Source organism: Typopeltis vanoorti, chromosome 4, assembly GCF_054136105.1.
Source record: "Typopeltis vanoorti isolate ZY-2024b chromosome 4, IOZ_Tvanoo_1.0, whole genome shotgun sequence".
Taxonomy (NCBI): domain Eukaryota; kingdom Metazoa; phylum Arthropoda; class Arachnida; order Uropygi; family Thelyphonidae; genus Typopeltis; species Typopeltis vanoorti.
The window spans coordinates 93,145,497-93,166,954 of NC_143552.1; the positions used below are offsets into that span (position 1 = coordinate 93,145,497).

The window sequence follows — 21,458 nt, forward strand, 5'->3', positions numbered from 1 at the left end:
TAATAAAATCCATCCAGATAGTCTTAAAATAACTTCGGTTATATAGAAAACAGACAACATGAATCTAAAAAATACTTATGCATTTTACAAAGTACATCTAAAACTTAGTCAGCCTTCAGATCACCATTGTCAGTTTGCCAAATTATTTATATAGACCTTCAAAACAGCTCAAAGTGAATACTGTATGATTAATCAACCTTAAGTACTATTTCATGCTGTGTTTCATCTCCATGTAGTGCATTTTTGTAATTTTGGTATTTGTTAATTTGATCCCCAGAAAACCATGCATACTAGCAAAATGAACTGCAACAACAACAACAAAAAAGATATATTATATAATTTTATCATTCTCCACAAAAATCCTACAAGAAGATTGGTTCACATGAAAGACTGATGCTGAGCAAAAATGACTAGATTTAACTCATCAATAATGCAAAAAAGAGAACTTTTTTTTGAATAGAAGATTTGCTACAGCAAAATTTCTTTAAAATGGTACTGGTACTATGACTTTGACCACAACTTTTCAATATGTTAATTTGAGTGTCAGTGGAAAACAGTATTTTGCAATAATGAGGACTGACTATATAATAAAAGAGAAAGAATATAAAGGATGCCTGAACATCATCACATTCACAGGACAAATCACACCAAGCTTTGAAGCATTTTGAAGTTCATGTCTTCTCCTGGCTGATCAGTTGAGAAAGTTGTATATTATCATATTTCCTGCCTTGTAATTATAGTTGCAGGACTATGCATAACATGAAAAGTAGATTTTATTTAATCAGTTTCTTGTATGAAGTATTATAGAACAGTACAATTATAGCACAATAATACTGAAGGTAGCCATATTTTTGTGACAATTTCCTATAAATGGATTAACATGTCATCATAATCCTGGAACATAACTATGTGATTCTGCATTGAATTCATTTGCAATCATCTGTTCACATTTCCCAATGTGCCCAGATGACTAAAAGATCAATATGTGATCATGGATTTCTGACCATCCCAAAAAGAGAGAATTGTTTCCAAATTTGTGCTATTCTTCTGAGGCTACAGAAACCTCTTCCATCTCTGAATTCCTCAAAATGTATCAATTGCTGCCAGATGATCTATAATGTCACACTGTGCACAAATATGTTACACATTATATATATTCTAATAGCAGTTGAAACTTAAGTGATTAAGTGAAAAATATTAACGTTTCTGTCTTAGAAAATAATAGGATTTATTATTATTGAGTGTTAATAATATAAAAACTATCAGCTTTTAAAACACTTACTTTAAATTCAATATAAGTGCAGGATCAGCATTTGCCTTATCTGTTTCACTGTTATAGAAAATAATTTTACGACTGCTAACAACTACATACTGTTTCCTCCATCCATGACGTCGAATATTTTGTTTATTAGGAATAGCCAGCCATCCTTCTAAACGAATTTCTGAAAGAACAAGTTTTAATATTAGACATAAGCACCACTACTATGAACATGAATTTTACAAATCTATGCTACTTTACTTTTAATCAGGACAAGTGACTTTTTTTTTATTTTTATAAAGGCTTCAGAAGCTTGCACAGATGAAGCTGTCAAGTATCTTATGGACTGTTCTAATAAATATTATTACTGAGCTATGAACTTCCAGTAAAGGCAGACAGAGCTGGAATGCAACGAATGAAAGAGTTTGCTTTTTTTTAGCAGCAAAATACAGTACAATAACAAAATTTCATTCCTTGTTTTCCATCCTCCTTAAAAAACTTAGAGGAAAAGGAAATAACAGAATAATAAAACAGAGGACAGAAATACTCAATTTAATGTCCATAAACGTTTTAGCATATAGCAGCAGGTGACCAATTCCAGGCTACAGAGAAAAACCATTAGAAAATTGAAATGTAAAAGTCAGCTAGAGAGCATGATATTCAACTTAAAATGCTTATCCCCTCCCCCATATGGTCTCTTATTTTAAGATACATGTTTAGACATGAAGTTTGGGCTTTGCTTTCACACTGTTATTTTGCAAATAACTCATTTTTGTATCTTTTACGGGTTAAATATATAACCCGTATAAGAAGAGAATTCCAACACAGCCTTTTAAGGAATGCAGAGTGGCAAGTGGGGCTTTGGGCTATTTGTACAATCTTCACCTTCTCACAGACTACAACACCTGGTTACTGAACAAATAAGAATGGGCTAGCAATTTGGGATTCAGCTGATCAAACTGTATTCTACATTGGCTTAATGAAACTGATGGTGCAATATAATGAAATGGGTATAATAGCTGTGGTGCCACACAGTTCAACAAGGCCATCACTCTTTTCATCAAGGAAGCGTTGCAAACAGTAAAAGTTAGCTACTGGAACAAATTCAACATCAAAATCAGCAGAATTCAAGATAGACACCAACAACAACATAAGGAATATCAACAGAGAAGTGGAACTGGCAGAAGAATTAGAGAAATACCAGGTCACCATAATACAGAGAAAAATATAAGAAGCAAAGCCATGTGTTAAGAGTAGATAAACAAAAGTCATGGAACAACTATGGTAGAAATACCGAAGTAAATATCGTGAATGTAGCAAAATGTTCCTAGAGGCTATTGAAAAATCTTAATGGAGAAAAAAAAAGAGTACTCTAGAAGGAATCAGAGATGACAATAGTGACATAAACTGAGTAGTTTGAAATAATAACTTTGAAAGAATGTTAAATGAAGCAAAATTCACAATACCAAGCAGTGACAGAATTGAGCGTAAAAAATATTCAAGAGGAAAACAATCATGAGTACATATCAATACTTCAGGCAGAAAAAACTTTAAATACAAAAATGGAGGAATAAGTGTTATACAAGGGCTGCACTGTATAATTTAGGAAATATGGTCAGGTCGAATTCCAGACGACTGGACTAGAGCTCTTAAAATATCCATCAATAAAACTGAAAAATTAAACTAAATGTAAGAATTATCAACACCTTTTCTACTAAGTGTTCCCAAATAAGATTTATGCACATAATTCACAGGAGGTTAACTGTCAGAAGAAACTTGGTTAAGAATATGCGAAACAGCAGTTTCGTGAATGAATTTAAGAAAAACAGATAAAAAATTATGGAAATGTGCAAGAATTTAAGTTTTGTAGATTTGGAAAATGCATATGATAGAGGTACAAAGAAAAAAGCTGTTCAAAATGTTAGTTATTTATATGGTATTGTTATGTCCCTATCTTATGATTTTGTTTGTCTTACAAACTGCCTTCGTCTATATTTTCCAAACTTCTACTTTCAAAACATCACCAAAATTTCTACTAATATCTGAATTATTGTTCCCCGTAGTATCCCTAGTATTTGTATTTTAACTGCGCCCTTTGGGATATTTAGTTTAAGATATTTTATACATAAACAGAGAAAGGAACTCAAATATCTGAAAGTGTAACTATTGCAGTCGTGACACTAATTCTTGTTACTCGACATTAATTCCTTAAACTTCCCGTTTCTTAACGTTAATTCCCCGTGTGGTTAGGCTCGAATGTTTCTAAGCGGTGCATTGGATTTGCAATATCAGACAACTTCTTTCTTTTTCATTAAACAAAGGGTTTATTATTTCTCTAAACATGGTACATATTAAAATACTCAACTAAATTACTTACACACTAAAATTAGCTTAATACAAGTAGTTGGGCTATGATTCGACAAAAGTTACTATGATCATGCCGCCACAAAATTTCATACAAAACATGAATTCACTTAACAAAAAAATTTAGATCACCACACATTCAACTTCAAGTATACTAACAAAATCATTAACTACTCTAGCACATACTTATGACAATTCCGATTCTCTACATATCACACTAGGCATTCAAATTCCTCAGGCTACTTGGTTACTCAATTTACACTAATCAAACTCAATATTAACAAAACCATTTACTTCATTAACACACAACTATGTCATTAACTTTCCTTTTACAATGTAGTAGGCACTCAAGATTCTTAGGATAATTAATTATTCACAAATTATCAACACTAGCTAGCTTGCTTTTAACACTCTCTATCGAATTCTAAAGTCCTATTATAATTTCTCCCTAATCACTTTAACAGTTCCGTATTATGACAATGGTACCTATCACAAACAACTTCTAGTTAACATAAGACAAAATTCACAATACCTTTCTTTAGCTTCACTTACGGGCCTTCACCTTCTACTGAACGAACTTGCTTGCATAACTTCTTGCAATTCAGGGCTATATAAACATCTGCGCCGTCGGCTGTACTATGCAAAACGAGGACATCGATATTTTCACAGCTTCCTAAGACTCTATGGTATATTTCGCTTTCTACATAGGAATACGAGAATAGCTTTCCCGCTCACCTTCGATTCCTTGTTGTGGCATGAGGATATAAGCCATATCTCCCCACTCATGAACACAGTGAATTCCACTAGAAAACCAAACTAAAACCACCGCGACTATCCAAACGTTTCTTCTCTTCTCGCAAAAGGGCAAAAAGGCCTCAAGCCTCCTTGACTATCTAAACGTCTTCCCCAAAACCCAAAAGAGCCTACTCCTCGAAAAAAAGCCTCGGGGGGGGGGGGGGGGGGGGGGGGGGGGTTACCAACCCTTTTATAACTGCTCCCCTAACGGCGCCCTTTCTTACTTCTTTTTCCCACCTCCTACTTGTTTTCCGTCTGCCTACCAATTGGGTAGCATTTGGCCGCCATACGTCATTTTGATCAGCAACTCGTAACGAACTTTCTATCTAGGTATAGGCCCTAAGCGATATTCCGTTATTTCTCTTGTTAGCCTCTATCTTAACTCCCTTTTAAACCTTTTCTCAGAATTCCACTTAATGCTTAATCTGTAGCCTCTTACATAGCGTATTTCATGACTCATTCTTTTATACTTATGCACTTAACTCTTTCATTCTTAATCGCATTACTATATTAATTCTTAGTTAGCTACTTATTTAATACAAATTCCTTGTTTAGTCACAATACATCTTATCTTAATACATTCTTTTCCTTTGTTATCTTAACTAAACAATAGACCTTTACATTTTACTCAATTTATACTGGATGCAAGAATATTTTATTAATTAAATTATCCTTTTTATGCAGGGGTTTTTATTTATGTTATTTATTTTTCATGTTACACCATGATAACTGAGAATACTATATTCTCAAGATATCAGGTGTAACAGTATAAACAGCACAATGTACAGAGAAATAATTGGTTTATATTGCAAGTCAGGCCAGCAGTTATAACTAAAGGAAATACAGAAAGACAGTAATATAAGATCAGGTATCAGACAAGAATGCACACTAGCTCAAATTGTACTCATGATCTATAAGGATCACATTATGAAACAAAGTAGCATTAAATCTATTATCAAAATTGAAGCTGTTAATCTCAGCTTTATGCAATGATACTATGCTCTTAAATATTAATATTATCATCATTGTCATCATAGATCTCCAGGAAGTTTAGACTCATCGAGGGAGGCTTTAAATAACCCAAACCAACTATCGTACCTTCTCTTAAATTCATCCACACTAGATGAACTCACTATCCCTAAAGTCAAACCATTCCACTCACTCAGTACTTCATGAAAGAAAAACCTAGCTCTTGCTTCTTTCTTGACTGTGAACAAACTTAACTTTAATGTGTGACCCCGCCCCCTCCAGAGTTCTGTCGACACCTTCCACATAACAAAAAATTTCATCAGACAATATCCAATAACACCCATTCAAAAGTTTATAGACCTCTATTATATTACCCCCTCTTTCTCCTGTTAACCAGAATCTGTAATCCACATACTCAGAATCTGTCCTCATAATCTAAATCTCATAATCCAGATATAATCTTTGTAACTTTTCTTTGCACTCTTTCCATGGCTTCTTTTATCCCCTTAGAACACAGGAGACCAAATCTGCACATAATAATCCAAATGCAGTCTTATCAAGGCCTTATAAAGAGGAAAATGACTTTCTTATCCTCATATGTCAAGGCTCAACATTGCAATTAACCTCTGAGTTATATTTGCAACTTTTGCTATGTGACCTTTGAAATTCAAATTCCAATCCACCAAGATCCCTTGCTTCCTTAGTGTCTTGTAGCATTACCGTGCTAATATAATATGCCACTGGAAATCTCAAAATGTCAAAGTGCACATTAAACTGATAGCCATTTTCATTTGCCCAAATTCCCAGCCTATTCAAATAATTTTGTAAATGTTGGATATCTGTAGCATCTATGATTGCATTGCCTATCTTTTATTATCATCAGCAAACATTTGCATATCTCCTATTAGACCCTTTCTAATGTCATTAATGTATAAATTGAATAACAATGGCCCAAGGACTGAACTCACAGGTACACCATTGGTCACCTTAAATCTGGCAGATTCACACAAACTGTATACCACTTTGTGATACCTGTCTGTCTATCAACCATCCTCTGATCCAAGTCAATAGTTTATATTCCAATCTCATATTCTCCAGTTTATGCAACAGCATCTTGTGTGGTATCTGCCTTAGCAAAATCCACCATTATCATAATGTATCCATTCCCTTTATCCAAATCAACCGTAACATTGTTATAAAATATGAGGAAAATTGCTAAAACATGACCTTCCTTTAGTAAACCCATGTTGCTCCTTGCAGAGTATAGCTGGTTTGTCTACCCATTTCTATATGCGAGTCTCTCCTCTTCTCAAAAACCTTCACTACTACACCAGAGATACTGAGAAGTCAGCAGTTAGGTGCATCAGTTTTTGTATCACCCTTGTACAATGGAACTATCATGTATTTCTTCCATTCCTGTGGTATCATTCTTGAGCTGACTAAGTTATACAAACACGTGAAAAGTCTAGCCAATTCGGCGGAACATTCCTTTAACAAATGTGCTGATATTCCATCTGTCCCTGTTGACAAAATCTTATCCAGGTTATACAATAGCTCTTCAACCATGTTACATACACTTGGCTGGTATATTTTAACAAACTAAACACTCATTAATTGAAAAATCTCATTAGCTTCTTAACACTAGAGTACCATCTGCATTCAATAAAGTTATTCTTCCACGTTCATTCTTTCTTTTGCTTGCAGCATACCAATAAAATTTTTTGGATTGCCATTTGGATTTTAGCTTGTATAGCCAATTTATTTTCATACTCCATTTAGCTTCACGCAACAATACTTATTTTTCTGGCCTGAGCGTTATATATTTCATAACTCCTCTCACTCTTATTCTTATGATATTCTTTCCACATCTTCTTCTTCTTGTGGATCTCTTGTTTAATGAGGTTGCACATCCATTTTGCTCCCAACCTATTTATTCTTTGAACACTAGGGATGCACTCAGATACTACCTGATTTAAGCACTTTTTCAAAGATTCCCATGCATTGCTGACATTTTTCACATTCAGTAACTGATGCCATAGGACCAAAGATAATATTCTCCTAAGTTGATGATAATTTCCATCTTTGTAGTTCAGCATGTAAGTTGTTCTAATGGGAAGATCAATATAATTAGATACTTCCCAAGAAAGCACAGCATGGTAACTGTCACCAACTGGTTGGCTGTTTAAAATAGTAATATTCTTAGCAGAGATCCCTTCTGACGCTATGAACAAATCCAATACTCTTTGACCTCGAGTTCCTTCTTTCACATGCTGCTTGAGAAAGTTGTCTCACAACAATTCAATACATTTCTCTTCATTCTTATCATGAGATTTCTCTTCTACCCAATCAATGTTTGGATAACTAAAGTTGCCGATATCTCCAATATATCTTCATGATTCCTCAACTAAATTGTATAGCTGCCATAACAATTTTGACATCAAAATCCCAATAAAAAACTGTGCAGGAACATGGAAAATAACTACATCCTCAACATCTTATACTAATAAATACTGCAGCTATTTAGACATGATTTTTAGAGAATGTGGTAAATTAAATATTGAAATAGAGAACAGAATGAAGCAAAGCTGGTATGGCGTAGAGTGAAGTGAAATGAATAAAATCACACAAAATAGGATCGAAATTAATCAAATCACTAAACCAGCTATACAAAGAAATATAAAGAAATACAAAGGTACACAAAAAGTACTCAAACTAACTTAAATTTACAGATCTAAGCTGATTAGATTTAGGGAAATGAATAGATGTATCAGAGAGAGAGAATACCATTAAAACTGATAACAGTGAGGAATCTTGACATTATCATCATGGGCAGCTGCAGAGGGGGACAAACGGGACACTTACCCCACCCCAACAGAGGGGGGGGGGGTAAGTGCCCCGTTTAAAAGCCAGGAAAGCCAGGTTTTTCACCCCACAGCTAGGCAAACCAGCCAGAGAGCATATGCAATTTATATACAAAATATACTTATAAACATAGGACTAAACACCTTATCCTGGAATATAATAAATTTAGTTTAATCCTTTATCCAAGTGTGAACAAACAAAGTTTGCGCCTGAAAATATCTTCAGGACTGGGGTAAGGTAGTACAACACCGAGCTAGTCGCAGCAAAGGTGGAGCAAACTAACATCACTCCTATCTCAATATCTCCCATAATGCAAAACACATTTCCTTACGGATATGTATAATGTTATGCATTAAGGGAAGGGCCACTACCCAAATTAGTTTCACCCCACAGTTTAGTAACCTTGTTGGAGGCTGTCCCCACGTATGGAATGATAATTGTAATATATTGAGTGCCTTCTTGTTGTCTTTGTGGTGGATCAGAGAAAAGAATCTTGTTAACAAGTCTCTGGGGGTAGCCATTCAAGATGAGGTTGTTGGATATCATTGTCAATTCTTCTTGGAGATCTTTTTGGTCTGTTGTCATCCGGACAGCTCACTTCTTTAGCATATGTACAATGCTGAGTTTTTGAGAAATGTGGTGGCAGGAAGTGAAGTGTAAATAACGTCCTGTATTCGTGGGTTTTGTTTCCACAAGATATCGTTTCGCTGTTCAGTCATTGCCTAAAATTAAACTATTTTTTATGGAAGAAAACCATTTACCAGCAATTGACTGGCTTGGCAATGGGTAACCCCCCCCTCTCATCATCATCTTGTGCCGATCTTTTCATGGAAGATCTTGAAAGTAGAATTTTATCTCAAGTAGACCCCAAACCCATAATATAGTGGAGATATGTGGATGACATCTTCATTGTGTGTAACCACAAAAAAAAAGATAACTTATTTGAATTCCTAAATAAGATCAACTCCTTTCATCATTCAATCAAATTCACCCTGGACCTTGAAAAATAAAAACAACTAATTTCTGGATATCCTAATTAAGATGCAAGCTAATGGTCGTTTCAACCTCTCAGTTTACAGAAAACCCACGAATACAGGACATTATTTACACTTCAGCTCCTCCCACCACATTTCTCAAAATCTAAGCATTGTACATATGCTAAAGAAGAGAACTGTCTGGATTACAACAGACCAAAAAGATCTCCAAGACAAATTGACGCTGATATCCAACAACCTCATCTGGAATGGCTACCCCCGGAGACTTGTTAACAAGATTCTTTTCTCTGAACCACCACAAAGACAACAAGAAGACACTGAATATATTACCACAATCATCATTCTATATGTGGGGACAGCCTCCAACAAGGTTGCTAAACTCCTCAAACCACATAAAATAAGAGTGACCTTTAAACCTAAAGATACAATTCGAAAACTCTTAAGATCTTCAAAAGACTTCCATCCTTTCTTTAAATATCCCATGCTCATGCGGTTTAAGTTACATCAGCCAGACTTCAAGAAGCCTTGAGATAAGACAGAGAGAACACATCGGATATGTCAAAAACAACAGACAAGATATATCGGGCTTATCTTCCCATTTCTCCAGAACCAACCATGTCATTGAGAGGGATAAAAGCTGTATTCCTTACATAGAAGAGGATTACTGCTCTCATATTTTTAAAGAAGTCACAACAGTTGCCCGATCTATAGAAAATCTTAATAGGAACCAAGGTTTAATCTTATCCGAGATCTGGAAGACCCTAATTAGATCTCTAAACACACAAGAAATGAACTTCGGTACGAACTATAAAATGTTCCTAAACAATAACAAGTGAAATCATGTACATGCCACATGTGTATTGCACACGTTCAGTGTTGTTTTGTAATTTATAATTAGAATTCTGTTAAAGCCTAGTCTGTAACATGTTTTGTTAGCTTTAGTCCTATCATCAGTTCTGTACCCTGAGGATGCCAACAGCTAAAGTTCGTGAAACTAGTTGGTATTAAAATAGTTTTTTCTCAGATACTTGATCAACATTTCCCAAATAGTCAATTTACATGGAATAAAAACCTGTTTTATATATATACACAGTAAGCCAGCAACATACATGATGGGTGTGGGGCGTTAAAATGTCATTATATGTAGACAGCCAAAAATTATCTGCGAACTAGCCGCATACCTTCTTGTGAAACATGTATTCAGGAGAAGTTTGGTTGGTTCAAGAGTATTTAGGAGTTTGGCTGGTTTGAGAGTATAGTAGAGTAATTTATTTTGTTTAAATGCCATGGCAGGGACAGCAAATAGGATCATTTTGTGTTCGTGGCACACTGGGTAGTTCTTATTGCTAATGATTCAGAACAGCATAATTTGGTCTGTTTCTTGGAAATTGATAATGCGGATCTTTTCAATTTCAAGATACAATGTAAACATTGTATTGCATGCAGGGATATCTTGATAATGGGATTTTTGTTATTGCTGGTATGTTTCTGTTTGTGTTTTTTCTTTGTGGTAGAAAGTAAGAAATCTGATGTGGGAATATTCCAATCTCAATAATGTTCAAATTAAGTAAGATTTAATGGAACAAATGGTAGAATTAAGAATTATCAACACGTTAGCACAAGAAAAGCATATTTAATATATTGTGAGATATTTCAACTTGAAAATAAACTATCATCAGTGGCTTGACATGAAACAGTTATTTACAAGGTAGAATAAAAACAATTGCCCATTCAAAATTAGAACGAGCCAAAATCATATTAAAGATATCATTAGGATATCATTTTTGACAAGGATATGCAATCAATTCTGATAAATATGATTTAACGGCTACTTATATTCCTATCAATAAAATATCCACCTATTTCCCCATCTTCTAAAGATAAATGCTCAACTATGTCTCTTCCTGGTGTATACCAAGTTCCAGGTATTTTGGACAAACCGGACCGCTATAGAAAAAGAATACAAGAACATCAATCTTATATTCTTCAAACAAATTCGATAAGTCTGGATTGGAGCAACACGGAATAGAGACAAACCACAACATTCTCTGGTCCAAAACTCGCCTTCTACACAGATGTTGGTATTAATTCGAACGCCTATTCAAAGACAGGCGAGGCCTTACTTCAACACCCTAACTTGAATTTTGAATGACTGCATATCCTTGACAAAAATATGGGAAAGTTTGATCCGAATAACACATTTTTTATTTTAATCAAGACCTAGATACTACATCTGTCTAATGATATCTTTAATATGAATTTATAAATTAAGTTCTTTGTATGACATTGTAAATTTATACATGTAATTTATTTCTGCACTCTTATGTTTACCTTTCTTCAGTGAAATGATATCATGATTAGCGATGTAACATCACGCAGCTTGTTCTAATTTTGAATGATCAATTGCTTATATTCTACCTTGTAAAAAACAAAAACTGTTTCCTGTCAAGCCACTGATGATAGTTTGTTATTTTCAAATACCTGGCAATATATTAAATATACTTTTCTTGTGCTAGCGTGTTGATCATTCTTAATTTCATGTCACAAGTTTCTCTCAAAAGTAAAATGGTACAATTATATAACAGTATGATGTATATGACACTATATATCAATGATATATTACTGATATATATATATATTAAACAATATAAAAATCATTCACGTTAATAACATTAAAGCAAACAAACACAGTAGCATCAAATAATGTATATTCTTTTACTACAGGCTGCCACATTAAAATAAATATAAAGTGATACTTTTTGACTTTTAGTATCTGATGTTAAATAGTACTTACTAAAGATCTGCATTCTCTGACTGGGGAGAATCTGAGATAATTGAGAAGTGATTCCAAACCGTTTGTGGGACAAATGTGGATTTCTCAATTCACTAGTACCAGAACTAGTATTTCTAAGTTTGCCAATATCAGATATCAACTGCTGAGAATCTTTGATAAGGTGTATTGAAAATATTGATCTAATCATGTCTCAGTTCCACAAGCATATTGATTAGTGAAATTTTCCTCATTAGGCACTTTCAATACCAATCTGTTCTTTGAGGATTTGAGGAAGGATTTGAAGTTTTCTTAACCTTTTTATAACAATTTCCTAAGGGAGATTCCAGGTATTACTGCAGTACCTTTTCGATAGTAATATTTTTTTTTTATCCTATCTTAATCATAGTAAAGAACCTACTAGGGTGTTTGATATCCAGAAGCTTAAATGCCATAGGAGATAATCTCTACAACTCTATGATCTGAGGCTTTAACACCTAAGCTACCTGTGTTTTCTTTTATCTCCACAGTCTTGTACTACGACCAAATCTTCTACTGCTAAGCTTTGTTCCTTTCTCAATACCAATCACGATCAACTAATTATTGATCATAATCAATAAAGCTAGTCTATTCCTTTCAGATGAAGCTTCATTTATTACTGTCCAAGATGCATTAAACCTTTGCATCACATCCCTTAAAAATGTGTTAATGTCTTGGTATCCCACATTAGAATTAATATGAGATACCAAGGAAAATGAGGATCAAACCATACAATGGAAACATGGATTCTTCCTAGATACAGCTCTGGATAACAGATTAAAAAAGAAACAAGGTTGCAGGAAGGTTTAAGTCCTAATCCACTGCCTTAGACTCAGAGACTTGAAAGAATTAGATTCAATTATTTGTTCATTCGCTTGCAAAATTCATTATATTGACGCCAATAAGGAGTTGTAAATATTTTCTTGATATTTAAAACCTTACAAACTTGTAAAAGTAATTCTGATGTGAAATGTGGTCATCTCTATCAGTCAAGAATGATTTAGGGCAAATATACCTACAAATAATATTATCAACAAACCATTAAGCTGAGGTTTCCACCTTCTGGTCAGGCAGTGGAAATGCTCTCCTGAAGCATTAAATCTTTTAATTGGGTTGAGGAGACCAAGAATATCAGCAGAAATGTACTGGAACAGTTTGAGAGCTTCACAGAGTGAAAAAGCACCTACCTCTAAATCGATTACTTAGCTGACAAGTATGACAAGATTTCACATAATTTTTAACATCACATTTCATGCTTGGCCAATAATCTCTCTTCAATTCTAGACTATCTTTTTATGTCCACAGTGACATGCCAAAGAGGAGGCATGATACTGATTTAATATCCAAGGTATCTCCGATGGAGTTGCAAGTTTTTTGGCAGTTCTACTCTTACCTATTTTAACACAAAGTGATTAGAGAAAAAAAAAACTTTCTGGTTTTTAATCAGATGGGCATTCAAGCATTTTGAAGTGAGACATAGACTTCTCCCAAAATACATCCCACCGTTAAACAATTCTGATTTCATCAGAATCCCACTATTCTGAAATAGGCTCCATTAATGGATTTTGAGATGAAATAGTAACAAGATTGATATCCACGTTTTTTTTTTTTTTTAGTAGGATCAACATATTTTGACAACCTAGGAAAATAAACATCTACTAATATTTCCTGATTGAAAATCTTTTAATTTTACATTCTGGTCAAAGTCCCTTATATCGCACTGCAACTGACCGTTTATACTCTGAAAGAAATTCCACATGATTACAGGAACGAATACTTCAGTATCAAAAAGCACCTTGCATGGAGTACCAGCTACTGAAGCATTTACCAAATTCAAAGGTTCAACATTGCATGAATTTAATATATTCACAACAAGTAGTGTCCGCACATGCAGAAATTGCTAGCAGAAACTAGCTTTACCATATGTATGCCTTGAAACATCTAGTTGGTCAGATTTTGTAAGAACAAAATCTTGAAAAAAATTATGATTTCGTGGCATTCTGATTTACTCTACTATACCATGATTATCTCCATCCTCAAGATATTATTATGGAACAATCTAGAGGTGTGGCCCAGTTTACCACAGTTATAGCACCTATGTTTTGTTTCATTAAAACTAGAACAATTCTTACAAGTATGAGTATTACTATCAACATTTCTGAGTGAAAATTCTTTCCTTCTAGACGCTTTCAACTTGGAGATCTTTAACAAAAGTGAGCTGCTCCTCCAATCTAGTTAATTAATTCAGAAAAGTTTTTATCAATTTTTAGCTGAATTCTTCTTTTAAGAAATTCAGTTCTTGAACAAAATGCTTTGGTACTGAATCACCAAAATCTAAATCCTTTTCTCTCTCTCACTTGATGTTAGCTCAGAGAAATCAAGTTCGGGTAAGCTGATATCTTTAACTGAAGAAGGATTCATGCTTTGTAATAAATGCATCACTTTGAGCCATATCTAATGCCCGCGCAACATGCAGTGCTTCTTTCCTGTATACAGACCTAAAGTTCCGTTTTCAATTCATTCCTAAACTGAAAAAATAATTTGATCAATGAAATCTGTATCATTTTCATTTGAATTAAAACTTTGCACAAGAAGCTGTCGAAGTACCAAAAACATTAATATTTATTTCATAAGTTCGCAATATACAGCAATGAAATATAATGCAATTATGTTGGAATATTACTGTGATTTTACTCGACAGTTGTCAGTTCCATAGAATGTTGTCCCCCCCCCCCCATCTTCAATGACAAACAAAAATTCACAACAGCGAAGATGCATTAAATTCTCCATAGGAACTTATATAAGGAATCTGGAGAAAATTCCTTTCCTTCTCCTATATCAATTCCTTTTCCTTCAACATCGCTCTCTCTCTCTCTCTCTAGCTAGCTATTCTTTTTCTTGTGTCCATCAGTTGTTTGTTTCATATCACTCTGTAGAGTAATCACTGTATTCTCCATGATTTGTAAGTATATGAATGACATCACAATATCCAGGTATGGCAAATAGCAAGGAGCAATTCAATAATGAGAGATGGGATATATTTATCAGTAATAAACTTTAAGAGGAAGCTTCTTTTCCACTTGTCTATTTCATGCAGTCAGCATAAAAAATACCTATGGGTATTTTTAATTCCAATGATGCAGAAAGATATGTACATCTTCCGATTCTTGTTCCTTCTGCTCAATTCAAAAACTGTTTCCATCAGTAACTAAGCATGAGGATGCACATATTCTTAATAGCCTTGCTAGCCATCTACTAATAGCAAAACTATAAGTACTGCTGATATATTCTTCTTACAGTTTGAAGATCAATAACATAATTTTATCAACATAATATTTTTATACATTTTTATTTCACTTTTAATTAATTAAATTAACAATATATTTCATAAACAAAATCATGTAAATATATTTAAATATCCTTACAACAAACTGAAGGTTACAAAATTAAAATGACATGTGAAAAACAGGAGATATGATATAAATATGCTACAAAAGCTGTTTTATAATACCGGTACAATATACGGATGTCCAGAAAGTATAAAACAAAAGCTGTTTTATAATACCGGTGTAAAATATACGAGGGATGTCCAGAAAGTAAATTCCGATGGGCTGTAAGAGAAACAAAAATATACTTGCAAAAAAAACTTTATTGGAAATGAAAGTAGACATCTTTCACTACTTTTCTACATAATTTCCACCATTGTTCAGGCACTTATCATAACGGGGCACCAAGAGTTGTATACATTCATCCTAGAAGGTTGCTGCCTGTATTGACTGCTTCTTTGACCTCATCATTGTCTTGAAACTGTCAGCCACCAAGAAAAGATTTTACATGTTTGAACAGGTGAAAGTCGCTTGCCGTGAGGTCAGGACTATATGGGGGATGATGGAATTGTTCCCAGCTGAAGGTGGCGAGAAGGTGTTGTGTTACACCAGCGGTGTATGTGAGAGGGCGTTATCATGAATCAAAACAAGGTCCCTGGTAAGCATGCCGCGTTGTTTATTCTGGATCGCACGATGCAGTTTCTTAAGGGTCTTTCCTATTTCACGAGGCAGGCGATTCCATTATACATTCAGCAGGCGATTCGATTTTCTTAAGACATTATAAACATACACCAAGAAGCATATGCACTGCGAGGATGTCTGAAAATGGTACAATGCCTTGCTAACGAATCAACAAACTCAGCACACATGTGAACCATTGCAATCACAGCACTGCAGTGAAAATATTTAAAAACAGAACTCACTTTCTGGACGTCCCTCGTATTATTATTATTACATCACACCTCCAGGGAATCCAATGACTCATCAAGGAAGGACATCTACTCTGTCTCCACCACTCCACCAATCACAACTACCTTCATAATCTACACCAATCCCATCTACTGCCGACCATCACTACTAGTACTTTCGCAGACAATCACAAACATCCATGCCCATGGCAGGATTCTAACCCACAGCTTTTTGGCTGGACAGTGGATATGCTAACCACTCGGCCAACCAGGCTAGCTAATAATAAATATAACTCACGACATGAAGGGAAAGAACAAAGGGTAATCCCTAGAAGTTGTCTAAGAATGCAATTAACAAGAATGTGAAGACTAGATTTTTACTAGAAAGTGGAAAACGAAAATGAATAGAATGTTGTCAGAGGCAGTAGGAAATGTTTTATCAGTGAATGATTGTAAGAAGTATGATAGGTAATGTGTGAATAATGGTAGTGTGGCCTTCCCATGATGAATCTTGAGACTAAGGAGATGCCAGTATAATTTCAAATTCCATCATGTTCACTGGCATAACCAATATTTCTATAATTACATGATATAATTTATAGTTCTTGACTATGGCTTATGTGTTCCACAGTGACAATTTCAACTCAGTGTTATGTATGATGGTTATTCAGTTATTCCCCAATTAATTACACATTCAATCAAATATTTTTACATTATCTTGTTGTTCTTCATACCAATTACAGTGATGTTCTCTTGATATCAGTCCTAGTAGACCATTGCTTTCAAACTATTTTATGGTCACATTCAAACTCACCTGCATGATAACTTTGATACTTTGGCTACTATGACTTACTATACATCATAAATGGCATGTAGTATTCTACACACCATTCAGTATTCTTTCCAACTATTTGGCGAGATACCATATGTATTTTTCAAGTATCTGATTCTAAGATTATGCTCAAATTAATTATTTTGTACTTGAGACTACTTCTGACAAGATTTGGTTTCCTTGCTAAACTCTGTCTCTGTTGAAGGCTACTACCAATGCTATCGACATAGATTAGCAAAAGTAAGGTTCAAAATAATCTTGCCCAGCAGAAGTACCTATTCACAGCAAAAATGAAAATATGAGAGGGGGGGGGGGGTTCTGATAAACACCTAGGGAAAAAAATTATATGATTTGTGCACAAGGGAAAGACTTTTTCTCAGAGGATTGCAAATGATGCAGCAGCATTGTAACAAGTGTATAACAGTTAGTGGGGAATACATAGAATGCGTAAGTTACATGGCTCTACATCAATTCCTTCATGGTGATTATCAGAACTTTCCAGACTCCCTTCATATATAGTCAGTTACATGTATGCACACGCGTATATATATAACACCATAAAAGTTTATATATATATATATATATATTTTAAATCATAATATTACTGACTAGGAACACCGAGATAAGGTAAGATAAAAACTTTAATTAAAACACAACTAGTTTCGTCGGAACACCAACTTCTTCAGGTGTATAAATTATCACAAAAAATGGAAAAATAGCAAGATACATGGACTACTCATATAAACAAGTTAGGAATAACAACAATAAAATTTGAACTGGCATCTGCGTGGCAGGTCTAGCATTAGGCGTTAGTGAGTGGCAACTATCTCAAGAGCACTAGAACTGAATTACTGTGCTGTGTGAGTCAGGTAAGCTATAGCTTAAATTACTGTTCATGTGTGAGGGGTCCAGAACTATTTCTTTTGATTCTAAGATGCATCGTTCTCGTTCGTCAGTGCATTTATGGATATTAGTATGGATATACTAGAAAGATGCATATTAGAATCAAAAGAAATAGTTCTGGACCCCTCACACATGAACAGTAATTTAAGCTTTAGCTTACCTGGCTCACACAGTGCAGCAATTCAGTTCTGGCCCTCTCGAGATAGTTGTCACTAACTAACGCCTCACGCTAGACCTGCCACGCGGACACCAGTTCAAATTTGACTGTTGTTATTTCTAACTTGTATATATGAGTAGTCCATGTTTTTATCTTGCTATTTTTCCAGTTTTTGTGATAATTTATACACCTGAAGAAGTCGGCGTTCCGACGAAAATAGTTATGTTTTAATTAAAGTTTTCATCTTACCTTATCTCGGTATTCCTAGTCAGTAATATATATATATATATATATATATTGAAATAGATTAAATCAGTGATTCTTAACCAGTGGGACATGGCCACGAAAAATTTATAGAACATTTCAAGTTTTAAAGATTTTGAAATCTCTTAAAATAATTATTTTTTTGCTCCTTATTTTACTTTGTTTCAAACTTGTATCATTTTGTATTAATAATCTGAATTATGCAGTTTAATGCAATAGTTTCTTTTGTGGTGGCGCCACAGGTCGACTTTTCGCTTCTGGCAGCACTGCAAGTCATGACATCTGCCTACTGGATGAGTGAACATGTGACAGAAGTGATTCTCTGAAGTTTTTAACAATACTAGTACAAATACATAGAACTTAACATTAAGTGCTACTTGAGTGAAATTACTTTTGGTAACTTTCAGTGCTGTAATACTGATTTGTTATTTCTTAAAATTTATCCCCTTATAAAATGAGCAAAGAAAGAACAGCATTTAATTTCCTAAATATAGTTAAAGTAAGGTTTTTACAGTATATTAAGTAAAGTTAATTTCTGTTTTCCTATTTTTTTTTTGTCATTATAATCAGAAAGTAAAACCACTATTTTAAAAAAGTTTATTATTATTGTGATTATTATTATGTAACTACAAACTAGGAGGGGGGGGACACAAAAATATTTTTGGATACTTAGGGGAGCCACAACTACTAAAAGCTTAAGAACCACTGGATTAAATGACTAAGCTGACAGGTAAAAAAGAAACACTATTTTAAATAAACTGCACAACTAGTTTTGTCTTCTTTGAAGACTTCTTCAGGTGCATAACATGAAGGAACTACCAACAAACATTGCGATAGAAAAAAATCTATACATTAAAGCATTAACATATTAACGTTTGAAGCTGTCTTGTGTATATTTTAATTGTTGGGCATGAGCACGCATTCAAGGTCATGTGAATGCCAAAGTTGAATAGCAGCACAATGACAGTTTAAGAGATTATAGCTGAGGTTAATGTTGAGATGTACTGGATGGAGGACGATTTCTTTAGATTCCGCAATTCTTTCCAGTTCATCATAGCATTGAAAGATATTTTCAGATTTGTCCCATATGACTCAATGAATGAGTTTATGTTAGCATCAGTAGAATTCAGGACGTAGGTCGACAGAGCATTTGCTCTGTTTCTTTAAGGGAATGTGGAGAACTGACTAGGACTTCTGACCTAATGTCCAATCCTCAAATTCACACGGTGCACCCTGTTAGGTGTATACCTGGATAATGAAGAACGAGGATGGGCAGGAAATTGGGGATTTAGCCAATCAAATTGTATTCTTATTGGTTTAAACTACAATATAAAATGATGGTAAAACATGACAGAATTTCATGCTGGCTGGGGTGTTTCCCAGTTAAACAACCCCCATTATTTTTGACAGGGAACCATGGCAAACAATGAAAAGTCAGCTACTGGAACAAATCCTGAAACATACAACAACTCAACATCAACAGAGTTCAAGATCAGTACTATGAACATAAGAAAACTGAATGGCAAAGAGATGGAGATAGCTGAGGAAATGGATAAGTACCAGATAAACATAACAGGGGTGACTGAAACATAAAAGACAAAAAATCATGAGATCTTTCTGAACAATATATACAAAATGTTACATTCAAGCAATGAATGTAACATTTTGTATGACTGTAACATTCAGGGAAAAGGAGTAGCTATAGTATTCAACACTAAATATGAGGCTAATCTTCTTGAATGGTAGGCAGTCTCAAGTAGAGTGATGTGGCCAAATATCAAATGGGAAACTGGACAATGAGACTTATTTGTGCCTATGGTCCCACAGAAGTTGCTAGTAAGGTAGAAGTGTAGGAATTTTTCCAGGCTTTAGAGAAAGCAACTGACACAAAGAAAAAGGTGGTCCTTGGAGATTTAAATAGCAGAGTAGGAAATCATTGTCAGACAAAAATGCACCCTGTTGGGTATCAACCTGGATATTGAACGAATGAGGATGGGCTGTCAATTTGGGATTTAGCCAACCAAATTGGATTCTTATTGGCTTAAACCAATATACAAAATGATGGTACAACATGACAAAATTTCATGGGGTGCTTAAGGATCAAAGGTGTATAACTGAGAGGAGACCTCCACAAAGCCTTTAAAGGAATGCGGAGAACCGACCAGCGCGTCTGTCCTAATGTCCAATCCTCACCTTCTTGTGGTGTACCCTGTTGGGTTTCTACCTGGATACTGAACGAACGAGGATGGGCTGGCAATTTGGGATTTAGCCGAACAAACTGTATTCTTATTGGCTTAAACAAAAAAATGGTACAACATGACAAAATTTCATGCCGGCTAGGTCGTCACACAGTTAAAGAAGCCCCACCCCCGTTGTTTTGGCCAGGGTACCAGGGCGAACAGTGAAAAGTCAGCTACTGGAACAAATCTGAAAGTACACCCCAATTCAATATCACCAGAGTTAAAGATTGGTACTATCAACATTAGAGGCCTGAATGGCTAAGAAATGGAGCTAGCTGAGGAATTAGATAAGTACCAGATCGACATAATAGGGGTGACTGAAACAAAAAGGACAAAAACTGGCAAGATCTTTCTGAGCAATAAATACAAAATGTTATATTCAGGCAATGACAATCAAGGAAAAGAAGGAGTAGCCATAGTATTCAACACAAAATATGAGGCGAATCTTCTTGAATGGCAGGCAGTCTCAAGTAGAGTGATGTGGGCAGATATCAGAATGGGGAATTGGACAATGAGACTTATTTGTGCCTATGGTCCCACAGAAGCCTCTACTAAGGTAGAAGTGCAGGAATTTTTTGATGCTTTAGAGAAAGCAACTGACACAATGAAAAAGGAAAAGTTGGTCCTAGTTGGGGATCTAAATAGCAGAGTACGAAATGATTGTCAGACATACAAAAATATTTTCGGAAAATTTGGAAAAAAGAGCAAAGTTAAAAAATAATGGCAAATACCTGTTGGATTTCTGCTCAGGACATGGAGCAGTTATTACTAACACC

At 34.7% G+C, this 21,458-nt stretch overlaps 1 protein-coding gene across 1 annotated transcript in view; it reads right to left on the reverse strand.

Annotated features, from left to right (window-relative positions):
• Nucleotides 1-21,458, reverse strand: part of Rok (Rho associated coiled-coil containing protein kinase) — a 484,157-nt gene that overhangs the window by 79,419 nt on the left and 383,280 nt on the right. Inside the window, exon 30 of the mRNA XM_090392113.1 lies at nt 1,283-1,442. Within this exon, the coding sequence (XP_090248239.1) occupies nt 1,283-1,442 (160 nt within the window). The remainder of the gene's footprint in view (nt 1-1,282; nt 1,443-21,458) is intronic.